The 17892-nt window shown below is 43.9% G+C and overlaps 1 protein-coding gene across 1 annotated transcript in view; it reads left to right on the forward strand.

The window, feature by feature from the left end:
- The window catches only part of VPS13A (vacuolar protein sorting 13 homolog A), a 286528-nt gene that overhangs the window by 101175 nt on the left and 167461 nt on the right, over positions 1 to 17892 (forward strand). Inside the window, exons 21-23 of the mRNA XM_065406641.1 lie at positions 5818 to 5950; positions 7181 to 7298; positions 13221 to 13359. Of these exons, the coding sequence (XP_065262713.1) occupies positions 5818 to 5950; positions 7181 to 7298; positions 13221 to 13359 (390 nt within the window). The remainder of the gene's footprint in view (positions 1 to 5817; positions 5951 to 7180; positions 7299 to 13220; positions 13360 to 17892) is intronic.

Here is a 17892-nt window from a genome sequence, read left to right on the forward strand (position 1 = left end):
CACTGAATATTAAGTTTGCTTGTCCCATTGTAAGACGGTACCTGCATGAAAACTTTGGCCTAAGCATAAGCCTATGAAAACTCTGTTTGTACATGCTCAGTAAAGACTTATTAGAGTTTGGAAGTTAAAATCAATGAAGATTACATATGCATCGGGCATATACCATACCAGGACTTCTGAGGCTGAACAGCACTTCCCTTCAGGAGCTTTGCCTGGATACTGGGGGATGCTCTGGCACCAGGCACAGGAACTGACAGCCGGGAGACTGTGCACCGAATAAGGCTACATTTTAGTCATGGGTATTTTTAGTAAAAGTCACAGACAGGTCACAGGCAGTAAACAAAAATTCATGGCCTGTGACCTGCAGGCACCGCCCCCACAACTCCCTTGTTTGTGGTTCCCGGCTAATGGGAGCTGCGAAACCAGCGCTCTGGGCGGAGGCAGCCCGCAGAACTGCCTGGCCATGCCTCCCCCTAGCTGCTTCTGGGGAGCCTCCCAGGTAAGTGCTGCCCAGAGCTCTCCTCACCCTTTCCCATGCCCCCCCCCCTTACCCCCTCCCACACCCAAACTCTGCTGCTCAGGGGGAGCATGGGGGCGCGGTGGCCCAAGACTGCCCCAGCAGCCGTCGGTGCACCTGGCACAGAGACTGCCTGAGTTGTCCCTGAGCCAGGCGCACGGACCGCTGCAGATCTGTGACAAACTCGCAGCCTTATCACTAAATGCTCCCTCTGTTGGCTCATGGCTGAAATGCAGAGGAGTGGAAATGTGGTAGCAGCAGGAGCCTGTGGGTGGAAGGAAGCAGAGGGGAGAGGAGCTGGTAAGGAGCGTTTGCAAAGGAGTAGAGAGGGAGAAGGACTGGAGCCCTGGCAATAGAGTCGGTAACCACTAATGCACACATCTATCCAGAACCTGATACATAATCCAGGAGTCCTGAATCTACATTCCTCTGCTGCCAGCAAATAGCTCTGAAATTAATGGACAAAATATGTGTCCCAGCTCTTGCTCCTCTTCTGGTCCTGTGGCTGTTCTACATAGAAAATAACAGCCTACTACTGATCGCCATTTACATCATTAGCTCAAGTGATAGAAGTCTGTGCTGTGCATCTAAAGGTCCTTACGTTGTTGACAACCCATGTTGGGGGCAATATGGTTCCACATAATAGAAGCTAAGTTTTCAGGTTTTTTTAAAATATAGGAAATTACTTAAAAAACGACATTAAAATCATTAAAGTTTCAAAGTCTAGCACTCCAAAGTTCATCTAGAATGAATGAATCAGTTGTGTATATATATGGCTGTTGTATGTAGGATGATGGTCTCTTCTGCTACAGATGTTGGATGGTGTGTAGTGAATGAGGCAAGAGATTGCAACATATGGGTAAAATTATTAACCTAGAGTACTATAGTCTGTTCCTTCCTCTGCCACCAGACTTCCCAGAATCACAAAGGCTTAACCACTTAAGACAAACATTAAAACGAGAATGTTCACAGTTTACTACTGATTGTTTGGTCCTAATTTCTGGTTGCCCCATGTGAAACACCAAGGACCAGATTTGCAAAAATGTTGAGCACTCATAACTGCATCAGTATCACGGCAAATCCCAAATGGACGTGGCCACCTTGCTAATCAAACGCCACTGGATCGATCTCTAGCAGGATGCTTAAGGTGGTTGAACTGTATGTTCAGTTTATGCCTATCACTGGCAGTCTTATTGCACCACAGAAGCTTTTGGAGTCTATGTGATCACAGGCATTCCTGGATACACGCACTTCGGAATTCATTGGTTTTCCATCCTAATACGTTCGTACTAAGACAGCTGCTGAAACTGAACCAGTGCTGATGGAGCTGGTTGCTGGGCTCAGCTTCAAATATAAGACATAAGAATTGCTATCCTGGGTCAGACCAGTGGTCCATCTAGCCCAGTATCTTATCTATCAACAGTGGCTGGTGTCAGATGTGTCAGGGAAGGAACAGAACAGGACAATTATCGAGTGAACCATCCTCTGTCATCCAGTTCCAGCTTCTGGCAGTCAGAGGTTTAGGGACACCCAGAGCATGGGGTTGCGCCCCTGACCATCTTGGCTAATAGCCATTGATGGATCTATCCATCAAATGTATGTAATTCTTTTTTGAATCCGGTTATGCTTTTTCCCTTCACAATGTCTCCTGGCAGCGAGTTCCATAGATTGCGCGTTGAGTGAAGTACTTCCTTATGTTTTAAACCTGCTGCTTATTAATTTAATTGGCTGACCTCTGGTGTGTTATGTGAAGGGGTAAGTAACACTTCCCTGTTTACTGTCTCCACACCATTCGTTATTTTATAGACCTCTATCATATCCCCCCTTAGTCATCTCTTTTCTAAAATGAACAGTTGGTGTCTTTTTAATCTCTCTTCATAAGGAATCTGTTCCATACTCCTGATCATTTTTATTGCCCTTTGGTACCTTTTCCGATTCTAATTTCTAATATATCCTTTTTTGATATGGGGCGACCAGAACTGTACGCAGTATGTGAAGTGTGAGCGTACCATGGATTTATATGGTGGCATTATGCTGTTTTCTGTCTTATTATCTATCCCTTTCCTAATGAGTCCTAACATTCTGTTAGCTTATTTGACTGCCGCTACAGACTGAGCGGATCAGAGAACTATCCATGTTAACTCCAAGATCTCTTTCTTGAGTGGTAACTGCTAATTTAGAATTCTTTGAATGCATAGTTGGGATTCTTTTCCAAAGTGCTGTACTTTGCATTTATCAACATTGAATTTTAGTTGCCATTTTGTTGCCCAGTCACCCAGTTTTGTGAAATCCCTTTGTAAGGGCTTGGCTACATTTGCAAGTTACAGTGCAATAAAGGAGCCCCGTGCGCCCTTGCTCACTCCCTGTCCACACTGGCAAGGCACGTAGAGTGCTCTGACTCGTCGGCTACAGCGCTGCTGGTACTCCACCTCGGCGAGAGGAATAACGTTTGCTGCGCCTTGGCTACAACGCACGGGCGTCAGTGTGAATGAGGTGTTGGGTTACTGCGCTCTGATCGACCTCCAGAAACGTCCCATAATCACCTTAAGTCAAGTGGCCACTCTTGTCATTGTTTTGAACTCCTTTAGGAATGTGGAAATGCCCTTTCAAAGCTCTGTTTCTAACAGCCGGCATGCAAGCCATTACTGTGGAATGCTGTGTGTGAAAGGGGGCTGGGGGGTCTGCTGCTGTCTGAACTTACAAGACAGCATGCTGACATGCTCTCAGCCCCCCAAAACCCCACTCTCTCTCCCCCCACATACACACAACACACTCCCTGTTACACCCTCCCCCCCTTTGAAAAGCACGTTGCAGTCACTTGCATGCTGGGATAGCTGCCCATAATGCACCGCTCCCAATGCTGCTGCAAGTGCTGCAAATGTGGCCATGCCAGTGCACAAGCAGCTGTCAGTGTGGACAGACTGCAGCGCTTTCCCTACTGCGCTCTCCAAAGGCGGGTTTAACTCACAGCACTCTACATCTGCAAGTGTAGCCATGCCCTAAGTCTTTGCAGTCAGCTTTGGACTTAAGTATCTTGAGTAATTTTGTATCATTTGCAAACTTTGCCACGTCACTGTTTACCCCCTTTTTATGATCATTTGTGAATACGTTGAACAGCATTGGTTCCAGTACTGATCCTTGTGGGACCCTGCAATTTACCCCTCTCCACTGGGAAAAATGACCATTTATTCCTTCCCTTCGTTTCCTACTTTTAAACAGTTAATTTTCCATTAGAGTACCTTCCTTCTTATTCCATGACTGCTTACTTTGCTTAAGAGCTGTTGATGAGTGACCTTGTCAAACGCATTCTCAAAGTCCAAGTACACTATATCCACTGGATCACCCTTGTCCATGTTTGTTGACACCCTCAAAGAATAGATTAGAGAGGCATGATTTCTCTTTACAAAAGCTGTGTTGACTCTTCCCCAACATAGTGTGTTCATCTGTGTCTGATAATTCTGTTCTTTTACTATAGTTTTAACCAATTTTCTTGGTACTGAAGTTAGGCTTACTGGCTTGTTATTGCCAGGATTGCCTGTGGAGCCTTTTTAAAAATCTGTGTTATATTAGCTATCCTCCAGGCATCTGGGGCAGAGGCTGATTTAAGTGATCGATTACGTACCATAGTTCGCAGTTCTACAGTTTCATATTTTAGCTCCTTCAGAACTCATCCTGATGACTTATTACTGTTAAGTTAATCAATTTGTTCCAAAACCTTCTGTGCTGACGCCTCAATCTGGGACAGTTCCTCAGATTTGTCTGCTAAAAAGAATGGCATAGGTGTGGGAATCTCCCTCACATCCTCTGCAGTGGATCCAATGCAAAGAATTTCTTTAGCTTCTCCACAATGGCCTTGTCTTGAGTTCTCCTTTAGCACATGGATTGTCCAGTGGCCCCACTAATTGTTTGGCAGGCTTCTTGCTTCTGGTGTATTTAAGATTTTTTATTGTTAGCTTTTGTGTCTTTTGGTAGTGGCTCTTCACATTCTTTTTTAGCCTGCTTAATTATACTTCTTTAGTTGATTTGCCAGAGTTTATGCTCCTTCCTATTTTCCTCAGTAGGATTTGACTTGCAGTTTTCAAAGGATGTCTTTTTGTCTCTGCCTCTTTTTCTCTCTTTAGCCATGATATCATTGTGTTTGGTCTTTTTTTATTTTTAATTTTTAATTTGGGGGTATACATTTAGTTTGCGCCTTTTTGTTTTGTTTTGTTTAAACAAAGTTTCTGTGTAGCTTGCAGGCATTTCACTCGTGTGACTGTTACTTTTAATTTCCATTTAACTAGCTTCCTCATTTTTGTGTAGTGCCCCTTTTTGAAGTTAAATGCTACTCTTTTGTATTTTTCCGCCCTACAAGAATGTTAAATTTAATTACATTACAAATTAAATTTTATCATGAATTTATCATTTCTGTTCTTGTCCTGCCACTTGACATGGTTTTTAAAAAAGTGAGTATGTATGAAGAATGGGTTAGAAAATAATATTGAAAACTTACAATGCTATTATATTAATCTATGGTAGAACTTCATAATTGCATTGTATTTCAAGATTGTTAACCCACCTCAAAAATGTAGAGTAGAAATAGAAGGTTTCTAAAGGTAGATGACAAAAATGATTAGAGGCATGGGAGGACTTCTTTATGAGGTGAGATTAAAAAAACGAGGACTGCCTAAATTAGCTAGAAGATGAGTAAGAGGGGACAGCATGAAGATACATAATGGTGCTGAGGATATTTTGGGCATTTCTAGTTTATCATTTTTCGTAATAAAAGACCAAGAGGATGGCCAATGAGATTGAAGGGCAAGAAATTTAAAACTGATAAAAAGATATACATTTCCATGGATTAATTACAAATTGTGTAACTCTGCTACATGTTATCATTGAGACTGAGAGTTTAGTTTGGCAGGATAAAAAATAAATTAGACAGCTGTATGTTTAACAGTCACAGTAACATTAGATAAAATAAACTATAAGGAGTATGAGCTCTCATGGTTCAGGGCAAAAGTCACCCACTAACTAATAGGAGTTTAGGAAGCAATTTTTCCTGTGGGCAGCTTATTTCATAGTGGTTCATTATGGGGTTTCTTGAAAAGTATCTAATTCTGGCTATTACTGGAGGGAGGATTTTGCACTACATAAATTACTGGTCTGATGTGGTATATTAGTCCTATGGAGCCTGTTATTTATTAAAATATTTATTTGATATTTGACCTCTAATCATGATAGAAGTTGAATATTTGTATCACCAGTGTTTTGAAGATTTTTAAACTGATTTTAATTACTTTTTGTGATTTTTTTTTAAGATGACGAGTAAAAGTCGTTCTGATGTGTCAGAACTCAAAGTAGGACAAAGTACCATTGAAGATATCATGTCAAGAGCTTATGATAGCTTTGATATTCAGCTCAGCAGTATACAGCTACTTTACTGCAAACATCGTAAGTATTCACAAAATGAATTGCTTTTTGTTGGGACAATTGAACAAAAAACTTTTTGATAACCGGTGTGCCAATTTTTAACCAACAATTGAGTTTCCAATAAATTTTGTTCTTCACTTCCACAGATGAGTACATTCTAGGCCATGATTGCCTTTAGGATAGATTTAAAACTGCAAATCGAGTCCCACACATCTACACACAGTGAATTTCCCAAGCCCTTAATTAAGCCTGGCAATCAAGCTGCGCAACCTTAGGGCTGGTCTATACTACACAGTTAGGTTGATGTAAAGCAGCTTATGTTGACCTAATTATGTCTGTGTCTACACTACAGCCTTCCTTCCACCCTTGTAAATGTCCTACTACACCGACATCATAACTCCACCTCCACGAGAGGCATATGGCTTATGTCGTTAGGGCAACGAAGTCTCTGTGTAGATACTGCATCACAGGAGCCATGAAATTGAGAAGAAAGCCCCTGCCCCCCTGGAGTGCTGGGCTAGATTCTGCTCCCAGCTGGGAACTGAAGCCCCAGCAACTTCGATTCGTGGGGCGAGAAGCGGGGGCAGCTTTGGACCCGTCTCCCAGCTGGGAGCCAGGGTGAGAAGCCTGAGTGGCCCCCCCGCCCACTCCTGGTGTAGAGTGGGGGGCTCAAGAAGCTGGGGCAGCTGAACACCACTCCCCAGTGGTGAGAAGCCCCGGGCAGCTCCCTCCCCAGCTCTCGGCAGGGAATGGGAAGCTGGGTGGGGGAGGAGCATGCCGGGAGCCTGTGGGGCAGCCAGGCTCCTGGCAGGGAGCTGCCAGCAGAGCTGAGGGACCAGGCTCTCTGCTTCCCACACTGCCCTCTTAGGTTGGTGGAGGTGCACCTGGTGAGGACGCGCGCCACCAATCCAAGGAGGGTAGTGTAGACATGCACCACTGCAGCAATCTAATATCAGTTGATTTAGGTTTGTAATGTAGACATACTCTTAGTTTTTGGTTTCTTACAACGGCATAGACTTTTGAGGCCAAAAGGTCTCAAGATTACCTAGCCTGGTCTGGCGCATACTATATAGACCAAAGAATTTCACTTGTGATTTTGGCATCTAGCCAAGTAACATTAGTTTTTCTCCATTATTCTTCCTTATTCTATACTTTCCCCAGCTCCAAAACACATTTTCACAATGTATTCAGTGTGTTGGGGAAATCTGTTGTGGCATAAAATAAGTAATACAACTGTTTTCTTTTCACTAGATGAAAATTGGAAGGAGGCTCGTAAGCTAAAATATTCATCACAACATATCTTGCGGCCTATGGATGTGAAAGTGGAATTTAGCAGGGCAATGGTTGTCACTGATGCAAGAATGCCTAAGTATGTTTTTCTTTCTATTGTGTAAATGTTCACAATAAATGCCTTTTTAAGGAAATAGTCCCAGCAAGGACCCAACTATACTATAATTCTTAAATTTCAACCTGACAAGAAAGAGCTGAAGTGTTCCAGACAAATGCAGGTGGTTGGTGATTCAGAGATGAAGACGCAGTGTCTGAGAACTGAATTATAGGTGGTTTTAATCTTTGTAGATAGGAACCAGCCCATTGAATTCACCTGGAAGTAGCATAGCAACCACAGTGTTTGCCTCTTTCTATTACGGTGGATCAAGGAACAGATGTTCTTCTTTGAGTGCTTGCACATGCCCATTCCAGCGTAGGCGTGTGCGTGCCCTGAGCACAGTTGTTGGAATTTTTCCCCCTAGTGATACCCATTGGGTTGGCTCCAGCACCCTCTGGTGCCACGCACTCATAGAGCCGGTATAAAGGGCCCTGCCGTCCCATACCTCTTCAGTTCCTTCTTACAGCCCATGATGGTTACTGGAACTACTTTTATTGCTCAGGCACTTTTCCTAGTGGTTTTCTCTTCTTGATAAATGTATATAGTTATTGTAGTAGTGTGTGTTAGTTTTTAGTAGTTAGTTGTTGAACACCTCCACGCTCAGCGAGGTTCGTCCTTTCCCCAGTGCCGGGGCATGCCTCGATCACTGGGCTTCAAGCCCTCTGCTTCCTGCGTCAAGTCGAGGCCATTGTGCAACTTGGACTTGAGTTGTCTCAAGTGCTTGAGGGAATCTCACAGAAAAGACCGCTGCCAGATCTGCAGGGACTTCAAACCCCGCACCAAGAAGGACCGGGAAGAGAGGTTGAAGGTCCTTCTCATGGAGGCAGCCCTACGACCTGCTTCAGAACCATGTTCAGACTCAGCACCAAGCACTTCAGCTTCGGTGCGCAGCACTCCCCGCACTGGTCGTGAGTGTTGGCACTGATCTTCATCCACAATACCCAAGAAGTAACACCAGAAACAGCAGGAGAAGAGCCGATCTCTGATGCCAAAGGCAAGTAGGCATGGGGACCGGGATAGAGCGAGACCTCTGTTGGGCCGCTCTTCCTCTCCAGCACCACAACAGCCAGTACAATCGGCTCTGGTATCTTCACAGGCCCTGCTGACTCTGGCACCAGAGGTATTGCCATTGGGCAGACAGCGTGCCGCTCAGTTTGCAGCATTGTCTACTTCAGGGGCATTTGCAGCAGCCAGAGACCTGGTTTTTTTGCTACCAGTTCCTGCGTCCCAGAAGGTTCAGGACTCTGCACCACCTGTTCTGCAGAGCAGCAGAGAACTATCCCCTAGCCACTGCCTGGTACCAATGCCGTCCTCTATTGGAAAACCCCCGGTAGTAGCTTCATCACATGTTTTTTTAGGCTGCTATCACTTTAATATGTGGGTGTCTATGCAAAAATTTAAGGACTTGCTCCTCCAGGATGCCAGATAGAAGTTCTCCTCACTGATTGAGGAGGGGAAAACAGTGGCGAGGTCCTCCTTGCAGGCAGTCCTGAATGCAGCTGATTCTGCGGCCAGATCAACGGCAGTGGCAGTGACCATGTGCAGAACCGCGTGGTTGCAGTCGTCAGGGTTTCCCCAGGAGGTACAACAAACCCTCCAGGATCTCCCCTTTTGAAGAGTCCTTGCTCTTCAGAGCAAAGAGACACTGGACTCCATGGTCTTAAGGACTCCAAGGTGACCCGAAATCTCTGGGACTATATACTCCAGTGATATCCAGGAAACATTACAGGCCCCAACAGACTGGCCGTTACTTTGCCCAGCCAGCCAGAAAGGACCAGCAAAGGAGGAAGAGCAGGGGGTTCAGGCCTAGACCTCCTCTACTGACCTCAACAGGGCCGATGCAGACCACCCCCAGGCACTCAGGGAGCTCAAAGCACTCATTTTGACAAGATGTTCAAGGTCGACATCTCAGTCCCCATAATACCGGATCCAGTTACCCCTCTGTTTTCCAACCAACTCTCCCACTTCTTCAGTGCCTGCACCCACATTACTTTGGACCGTCGGGTAGTTAACACAATAGAAGTGGGATACACCCTCCAGTTTTTGTCTGTCTGACCTTCCCACCCCTCCTCCTCATGCCTCTTCAGGGACCCTTCTCATGAGCAATTGTAACAAGAAATCCAATCCCTCCTTCGGGTGGGAGACATAGAAGAGGTTCTGCATCATTTAAGAGGAAAGGGGTTCTATTCCCGTTACTTCCTAATCCCGAAAGCCAAAGATGGTTTCAGACCTATCCTAGACCTGCGTTGTCTCAACTGCTATCTCAAGAACTTAAAGTCCTGCATGGTTTCTTTGACTTCCATTATTCCCTCATTGGATCCAGGAGATTGGTATGCCCCACTTGATTTAAAGAACACATACTTCCAAATATCAATTTTCCATAGCCACAGAAGGTTCCTAAGATTTGTCATACATTCCTAGTTCACAGAGCTTCCTGTTGGCTGCCCCACAGATTTCAACCAAATGTATGGTGGTGGTGGAGGCTTTCATCAGAAAAAGGGCAGTACACTTATTCCCATACCTCAACGACTGGCTTGTCAGAGGCCGGTCCAGAGCTCAGGTGGAACCCAACATCTATCTTATCCAATCAACTTTCAGGGCACTAGGCCTACTGATAAATGCCTATAAATCCACACTTATCCCTGTGCAAGGGATAGAGTTAATTGGTGCCGATCTTAGTGCCATGCAGGCGAGGGTCCTGCTTCCAGAAGGTCGGTTTCGGGCAATCATGGTCCTGATACGGTCCCTCCAGACACATCCAGTCATGACAGCTCGGAAGTGTTTGAGTCTTCTGGGCCACATGCTATTGAGCACATACTTAGTACAATACACGAAGCTACGTCTCAGACCTCACCAACCCTGGCTGGCCACGGTATAGTCACCTTCACGGCATCATTGTTTCCGGTTCACTGACATGGTGGCGGAACCACCGTGAGGTCTGTGAATGAGAACACTTTTCATGGCCTCAACCATCGATATCTCTAGTCTCCAATGTGTCAGCGCTCGGCTGAGATGTCCACTATGGTCTCAAGAAGAGCTCTTCTTCATATCAGTGTCAAAGAGCTCAGGGCAATCTGCCTCATCTGCCAAGCATTCCTGCTCCACTTTACGAACAAGGTTGTTTAGGTTCTCGTGGATGACACGACTGTCATGTTCTGCATCAACCGGCCAGGCGGAGTGCACGCTTCTCCCTTATGTCAGGAAGCAATCCAACTGTGGGAGTTCTGCATAACACATTCAGTCCATCTAGAAGTGTCGTACCTTCTGGGAGTGGAGAACCAGCTGATAGATCACCTCAGCAGGTCTTTCTCCTCTGACCACGAGTGGTCCCTTTGTCTGGACATGGCAAGGGACATTCCAATGGTGGGGGATTCCCCTTATAGATGTGTTTGCTACCTATGACAACAGGAAATGCCACCAGTTCTGCTCCCTGCGAGGCCACAGCCTCATGGTCTCTTATGGACACCTATTACACCTGTCCACCTATTCTGATGAGTCACAAGGTTCTGATGAAGATCAAGTGGAATTGGGCACTGGTCATTCTCATAGGCCCAGCATGGCCCAGGCAACATTGGTTCACCACTCTCATAGGCCTTTGGGTGGAGACCCCGCTTCTGCTTCCGCTACACTCGGACCTGATCTCTCAAGACCATGGTCAGCTGCTCCACCCGAACCTCAGTTCTCTTCATCTGACGGCCTGTAAGCTCCATCACTGAATCCTGAGGAGCAAGCTTGCTTGGAGCAAGTCCGTAGAGTCCTGCTGGGCAGTAGAAAACCCTCTGCCAGGACCACTTACTTTGCAAAATGGAAGCGATTCTCCATCTGGTCCTCCCAAAGTGGAATTCTGCCTATGCAGTCCTCATTGCAACTCATTGGAGTACCTTCTGCTTCTGAAACAATAGGGTCTGGCCATTTCTTCAGTCAAGGTACATCTAGCAGCCATTTCAGCCTTCCATGCCAAAGTAGACAGCGGGTCTGTCTTTTTGCATGAGATGGTTATCCGTTTTCTTAAAGACCTGGAGAGGTTATAACCCCCAGGTAAGAGAGCCCATTCCTCCCTGGGATCTAAACCTCTCTCTCCAGGCATGCTGAGATGATGGCCTACTTTGAGCAGTGGAGTTTACAACTACGAGGTTCGCATCCATGGCAAAGTGCCTGCCTAGCTGGTATCAGCACATTGCCTCAATTTATCAGCCCTTATGCAGAGCTTAGGCAGATCCGCAACAGCTTTGCTTCATCCACAAGATCCAGGGTCTTTCTGTACCCCACGTCTCTTGGTCATTCCCAGTTCTGGTTAACCTGCTTCTGTGGGTATTTCTTCTACTGATTCTCCATTATACAGCTCCTGGTCCATTCCCCTTCCTTGTCCCCTTCAATCTGCTGTTCCTACAAGAATTTCTGCTGCTGCAGCTGTTATTCATTGCCCTCTTTTCTGATGCTTCATCAGCTGCCTATCAGTCATTTTACCTTCTGTGTACCACCGCTGTGTGAGCAATGTGTCATCTCAAACCTTCAATGTATTCCAAAAACCTATAAAATAAAAGCCGTATATAGTATGTTTGCTGAATACAGACACAGATGGCGGCGCATAGTTAAAGCACGTCGTAGGAGCTAATGGTAACAAAGACTGTGTCAGTCTTCATTTCCAAGGAAAGGCACAATTTCTTTTTAAGTCAAAAGCTAAAAAGCTTCTGACCGCTTCTGCTATCTTTAAATCCAGGAGCAATGGTAACTATTAAGAGTCTTGGATTGCAGATCACCTAGGCAGTAGGTGGGCAAGTACTTTCAGGTCAGGTAGTGATCAAAGACTTTGCCAGTTCCCAAGGGACAAAGCAAAAATAGAAGAGACAAAAAGGCAGTTTGAAATGTCTCTATAGACATATTGAAACTATGGACACTACTGAAGAAGAACTCTTAAAAGTTCTTATTACAGAAAGAAATCTGAGTTGGTCAGACCTAGAGACCTGGTGATTCAGTTTGAAATTTCAGTACAGTTTAAAGAGATTGGCTTGTCCAAGAATGAAGAGGAATGGTGTTGCAGTTCTATATTTAAACTGAGAAGCAGATGTAGCTAGATTATAAAAGTTGAAAATCTTTGATTTCAAACTGCTTTCTTAGTCTCTGGTTCACACCTAATTATGCTGCTTCTTATGGTCCTAGTCCTGCAAAGACTTAGGTATACCACAGGACTTCAAATCAGTCTACTTGCAGCACCTAAAGTTAAATGTGTGTAAGACTTTGCAGGATCAGGGCCTCTGTTTGGAAAAGTCCCATTTCCTGTCTTTCAACATCTACCTCCTTTAAATTCTTGCTTAACTTTGATTTGTTTTAGAAATTCTTCATGCATTCTTTTGTCTCAACTTTTCCTGAACTGTTGCCCCATATACTGTTTTAGGTTTCTTGTCTATAATAGAGCCCCTCCCCAACAAAACACTTAAGTGCTTTGTTAGATTGGAGTGCTAGATTGCGCGCTTCTTGGGATAGAGAAAATGTGTTTTACTTCATGAAGTACTGTGTAAGTATAAAACTATTTAAGTGATGTGTTATAAATAATACAATAAAACAAGTAAATAACAGGGAGGACTTCCTGGTTGTGGGATGTGAAAAATCAGAAGTGGGTAAAGTACCCCTAAAATTGATATTTGGAGTCTTCCTTTCAGAGAACATGGTAGCAGGAAGGAACTTAGAATTGCTCAGATATCTGATGGAAGATGAGTTCAGCAACAGTTTTGTATAGATTAAATAACTTTTCCTCAAATATAAATGAAATATATCTTACATTTAGTATTTTTTTCTGTTTCTGTAATTTGCTGCCAAGTAAGTATGTTGTTAGTAATAAGAAAATGAATGCAGCATTTTAATTGATGCATCCATTTGAAATAACTGTAATTATTTATGTAACAGATTCAAAATTTTTGGACAACTGCCTTTGCTCTCTGTTCAAATCTCTGACCAAAAGCTGATGGGTATCTTGGAGCTAATTGACAGCATTCCTAAACCAGAAAGTGGTCCTGCTACCATGTCTGCTCCCAAGCCAACTCAGGTAAGCTAAATTTTTTAAATGGTAGAAAAATAGTTTACTAAAATATATAAGACTTGGGTTTGACAAGGAGCTTACAGGAGTTAAGAGCCCAATACCCTTTGACTTTTAATGGGAATTGGGCACCTAACTCCCTTAAGCTCCTTTGAAAATCACAATCAACTTTCTACCACTGTAGAACCAAATACAAGTTTTGCTCATGTATGTTACTATACTGTATCTGTACTGTGGCTGCCTGGTGAAGTTTAGCTTCATTAACCCCCTAATTATCAAATATTTTCATATAATTTAAAAAATATCCTTACCTATGTTGCTAGTATACTACTTCGGTAAAAATAAAATAATATTTGAAATCTAGTTTACTTTTCACTACAACAATTAATTTGTTTTACATTCATCTTGTCTGTCTATTGTTTATTCTCACTTCTTCTGTTTAAAATTAGTTGCTTTAATTTCACATTCAGGTTTTAATGTGCTAGTAGTTGTTACTGCAAAGCTTGGGTTGCAACTCATTTTAAAGAAACAAAACAAACCTTGTTTGTATTTCAGTTAAAACAAAATCATGGAAATAATTCTATTAGTTTTAAGTTATATAAATAGTTAATTTTTAGAAAACATAAATTCTGACCCAGATTTAACTGGATAGTGCCCTTTTAACAAATGAGCAGTTTTTAATTAGCTACCTCAAACTCCGTTAACGGAGTTTCTATTTTGCAGAGCCTCTTGTCTTGATTACATAATGTGCTTTAGTCAGTAAAACTTTGGGTTTTACCTTGGCTGTGCAGTTGAAGAGGCAGCAACAAATCTTTAATTTACTTTGTTACGGTTTAGGTTCCCCCTTCAGGAACACAACCAAGTGAAAACTGCATCCTGGCAACCAGTGACAAGAAGTTTCTAGATGTCCTGCTTTTCCTAAGCAACAGAGAGAAATAAATCTTTTTAAAAGATTTAAATTTGGGTCCAGGTCAGTTTGTTTGTAGATAGGAATCTCTCTGCTTGTCTTCAGAACCCTGCCACTTTATTACACAGTTTGCTCCATGGTACTCAGCAGTTACTGTTCCCCACTTCCAGAAGAGACCAGACCTCTGAGCCTCTCTTGCTGCTCCCTTGCAGTCTTTTGCATTTAGAAGCAGTCTCTGCCTGCCTATTCTAGTTAGCCATCTCAACCATGTGCCCCATTAGAGGGAGAAGGAGGTCACCAGTCTTCTGCATTAAAAGCTGTTGAGGTAATAGTAAAGCAAGCAATTTATCCTTGCTATAAGCAGAAGTTTCAGCTCACTTGTCTAGCCACTTTCAGCTGGTGCATTTTTTAGGCAGATACCGAGATCTGGTTGCAATGTGTTTGAGCTGAGGACTTTGTCATTGGAATCTTGGTAGTGTATTTTCACAATAAGGTGATAATTTGCATTGTCCCTGCTTCTGTACCACAGGCTTCAGAAGCTAGTTCTCTCCTCATTCAATACCAATAAAAAAATCTAGCACATGCTGGATGGGCGGTCTTCAGCTTTTTTTCAAGTGATTGCAAATGTCCATTTAAGATTAGGAGTGCTTACCCAGTGTACCAAAGCCGAAGATTTTTCTATAGCGGTACCTGTCAGGGCAGATGTTACTCCTTTTAGGAGTGCATCTCTTTATTTGTCTGAATCTCCTTCTCAATTGGAATATCAAAGGAAATGATATCCTTCCTCTATGGGCTCCTTGAGCAAATGGCAGAAGACTTGGGAGCAGCCTCAGACAACTAGTGCAAAGAATACCTCCTCTGCCACCATAAAGGTTTCAGAATCTTGTTGTCCCCTGATTGATACTTTACAGAGTTGCTTGGATATGAAGGTTAGAGTGCGAGACCCAGCTCAGTGTTCCCCAGTACCGATGGATAGCTGTTGCTGACTCCAGTGCCATCCTTGCTATCGTTGAGACCAGCACTAACTACCCTTTCTATTGTGGAACCAGCCTCCATTTCAGCACTGCCACACAGTGGAGTGCAGTGAGCCTTGTTGGTGTCGACAATGCCAGAGACATGTGAGGTGACTAAGGACCTCCTATGCTTCTTGGTGCTGGACTTTCCACTACTACAAACTCACATGGACCATCCCTTTCAGCTATGCAAATTCTAGGACCACTCTCGGACCAGTGTCAGTACATACCATTGCAGCCCCGGATCCACCACCATTTTTCACCTTGGCACTGACTGTGAAAAAGCCACCAGTGCAACTTCCAGGCAGACAGCTGGTACTGATTGCTTGTAAACATTTGTTGTTTCCTTCGGTACTGATGTCCACACATCAATCCCACTTTCAGTGTCCAGTGATTCTGCCCAGAACTGCACCACATTGTCCAACAGGCTATTCCTCTTTCTACTCAGAGTCAGAGGTTGGATTGTATGCCTCTCACACACATTACAGGTCCTGGGTCTTCCCCTCTCCTTTAGAAACATTCTTTCATGTATGCCGTAGGCATGCCTACAGGTACAGGTCTAGAGAGAAGACTTTATGGGGATGTCATAATTGGCCTTATGGTCTTCCACAATCCTCCTACTGGAATACTTGGGGTATGCCCCCCCCACCTTAAGATCAGCCTCCCCCATTGTGGCCCAAGACCATGCTGCCTCGAAGGAATCATTCGTACCAAAAACGTATGTAACTGGACCCTCAGAATCAACTATCTCATACTGAAGTCACTCCCCTTCCCATGAATTCTACTTTATCTCCAGATGAGGTGTTGGTTCAGAAGTCTTCCTTTCCAATACCCGATGACTATCAAATGTAGCAGGAACTAGTTAAGAGGGTGGCTACATCTTTGGACATACAGGGGGAGCTAGTTCAGGAGAATCCACACAGGTTGGTGTACATCCTCCACACTACTGCACCTGATAAAGTGGCATTGCATATTACTAAAGCTATGTTGGATCCTACAGAGATGCTCTGGCAGACACCCTCATCCTTACCTCCCATATTAAAAGAATTGAGTATAGATACCAGGTTCCTTCACAAGAACTTGAATACTTTTACTCCCACCTGACCCCAGGGTCTTTGGTTATGACAGTTAATGAAAGTGTGCCAGGGCCTCATGAAATCTATCCCCAAGGACAAAAAGTAAAAAGAAAACAGGACTGACTTTGTTGGCAGATTTATTCAACATTAGGACTGCAAATTCATATAGCCAATAATCAAGGACTTTTTATTTTTGATGTGATTTTTCTTTATTGGGACATGATGTGCAAATTCTTGGCTATATTACTGGAGAAATCCAATGAGTTGTTCCAGGCGATACTTGCTGAAGGTCAACTGGTCATGAGAACAACCCTCCAAACTGCACTAGATGTAGCTTGCTCAGTGACCAGGATGATGGCGGCAATGGCAGTGACCATGTGTAGTTCCTCCTGGTTGCAGTCTTTCAGCATACTTATGAAAATTCAACAAACTATTGAGGACCTACCCTTTGAGGGATGTAACTCTTGTTTGAAAAAGTGCAGGAGGCTTTACATTCTGTCAAGGATTCCGGTCCTTGCGCATCTACATGCCAGCTCCTAAGAGAAAACAGTATTGTACTCAGTAGAGCAGAGGCAGGCCTTTTATCTCCCAAGACAACTTTATCAGGATAAAAGGAGAAATAAGTCTTGAAGGAGGAGACTACTCTTGCTGTTGCTTCATCTAAGCAACCACCCACCTCAAAACAGCCTGTCTGACTTTTTGGATGAGATGAGCATATCAATCCATCGGGATCCTCCTTGCTGTACTGCTCCCTTAAGGAATAAGCTGTCTCACTTCCTTGGTGCTTGGAATGCTGTTAAAACAGATCAGTTTCTCTCCATCCCTTCTTCCCGTGCCCATTGCTTTTCAGGGACCAATCAATCTCAGGAGTCTGTTATCAAGTGAGAGATACAGACTCTGTTCAATTTAGGAACTATAGTGGAAGTACTTCCACAGCACTGGGGAAAGGGGGTTTACTCTTATTTCCTCATATTGATGTCCGCAGCGGGCCTGTGGCCTCTCCTATATCTGTGAAACTTAAACAGATTTATCAAGAAAATGTTTTGCATGGTTTCCCTAGTTTCCATTATTCCTTCCCTAGAACCCAATGATTGGTATGCTGCTTTTGACTTTGCCTGTTTTCATGCAGCTGTCCACCCTAGTGTAAGAAATTGCTGAAGACTCCTAGGACGCATGGTAGCTTACACATATGTGACTCAGCATACCAGATTACCTGAGGTTCATACAGGGTGGTTGAAGTCTATTTATTGTCCAATAAAACATCAACTTAACATGCTGGTTCATGTACCAGCCAGAGTTGTGTCTTCGTTGAACTGGTGGATGAACCTGTCCTGTGTCTGCACTGAGGTTCCCTTCTCACCTTCCCTTCCCTCTTGGAACAGACATTGTCCTTAGGCTGGGGAGCACACTTAAGGGATTTCGAAGCCTTGTGGTTGAATCAGGAGCTGGCTGTATACATAAATATACTCTAACTTAGCACAGTCTGATGCCTGTCCAAGCTTCCTGCTACATGTTAATGCCAGTATGGTATAAGTTCTTATTGACC

Source organism: Emys orbicularis, chromosome 6 (assembly GCF_028017835.1).
Source record: "Emys orbicularis isolate rEmyOrb1 chromosome 6, rEmyOrb1.hap1, whole genome shotgun sequence".
In the NCBI taxonomy this organism is placed as follows: Eukaryota; Metazoa; Chordata; order Testudines; family Emydidae; genus Emys; species Emys orbicularis.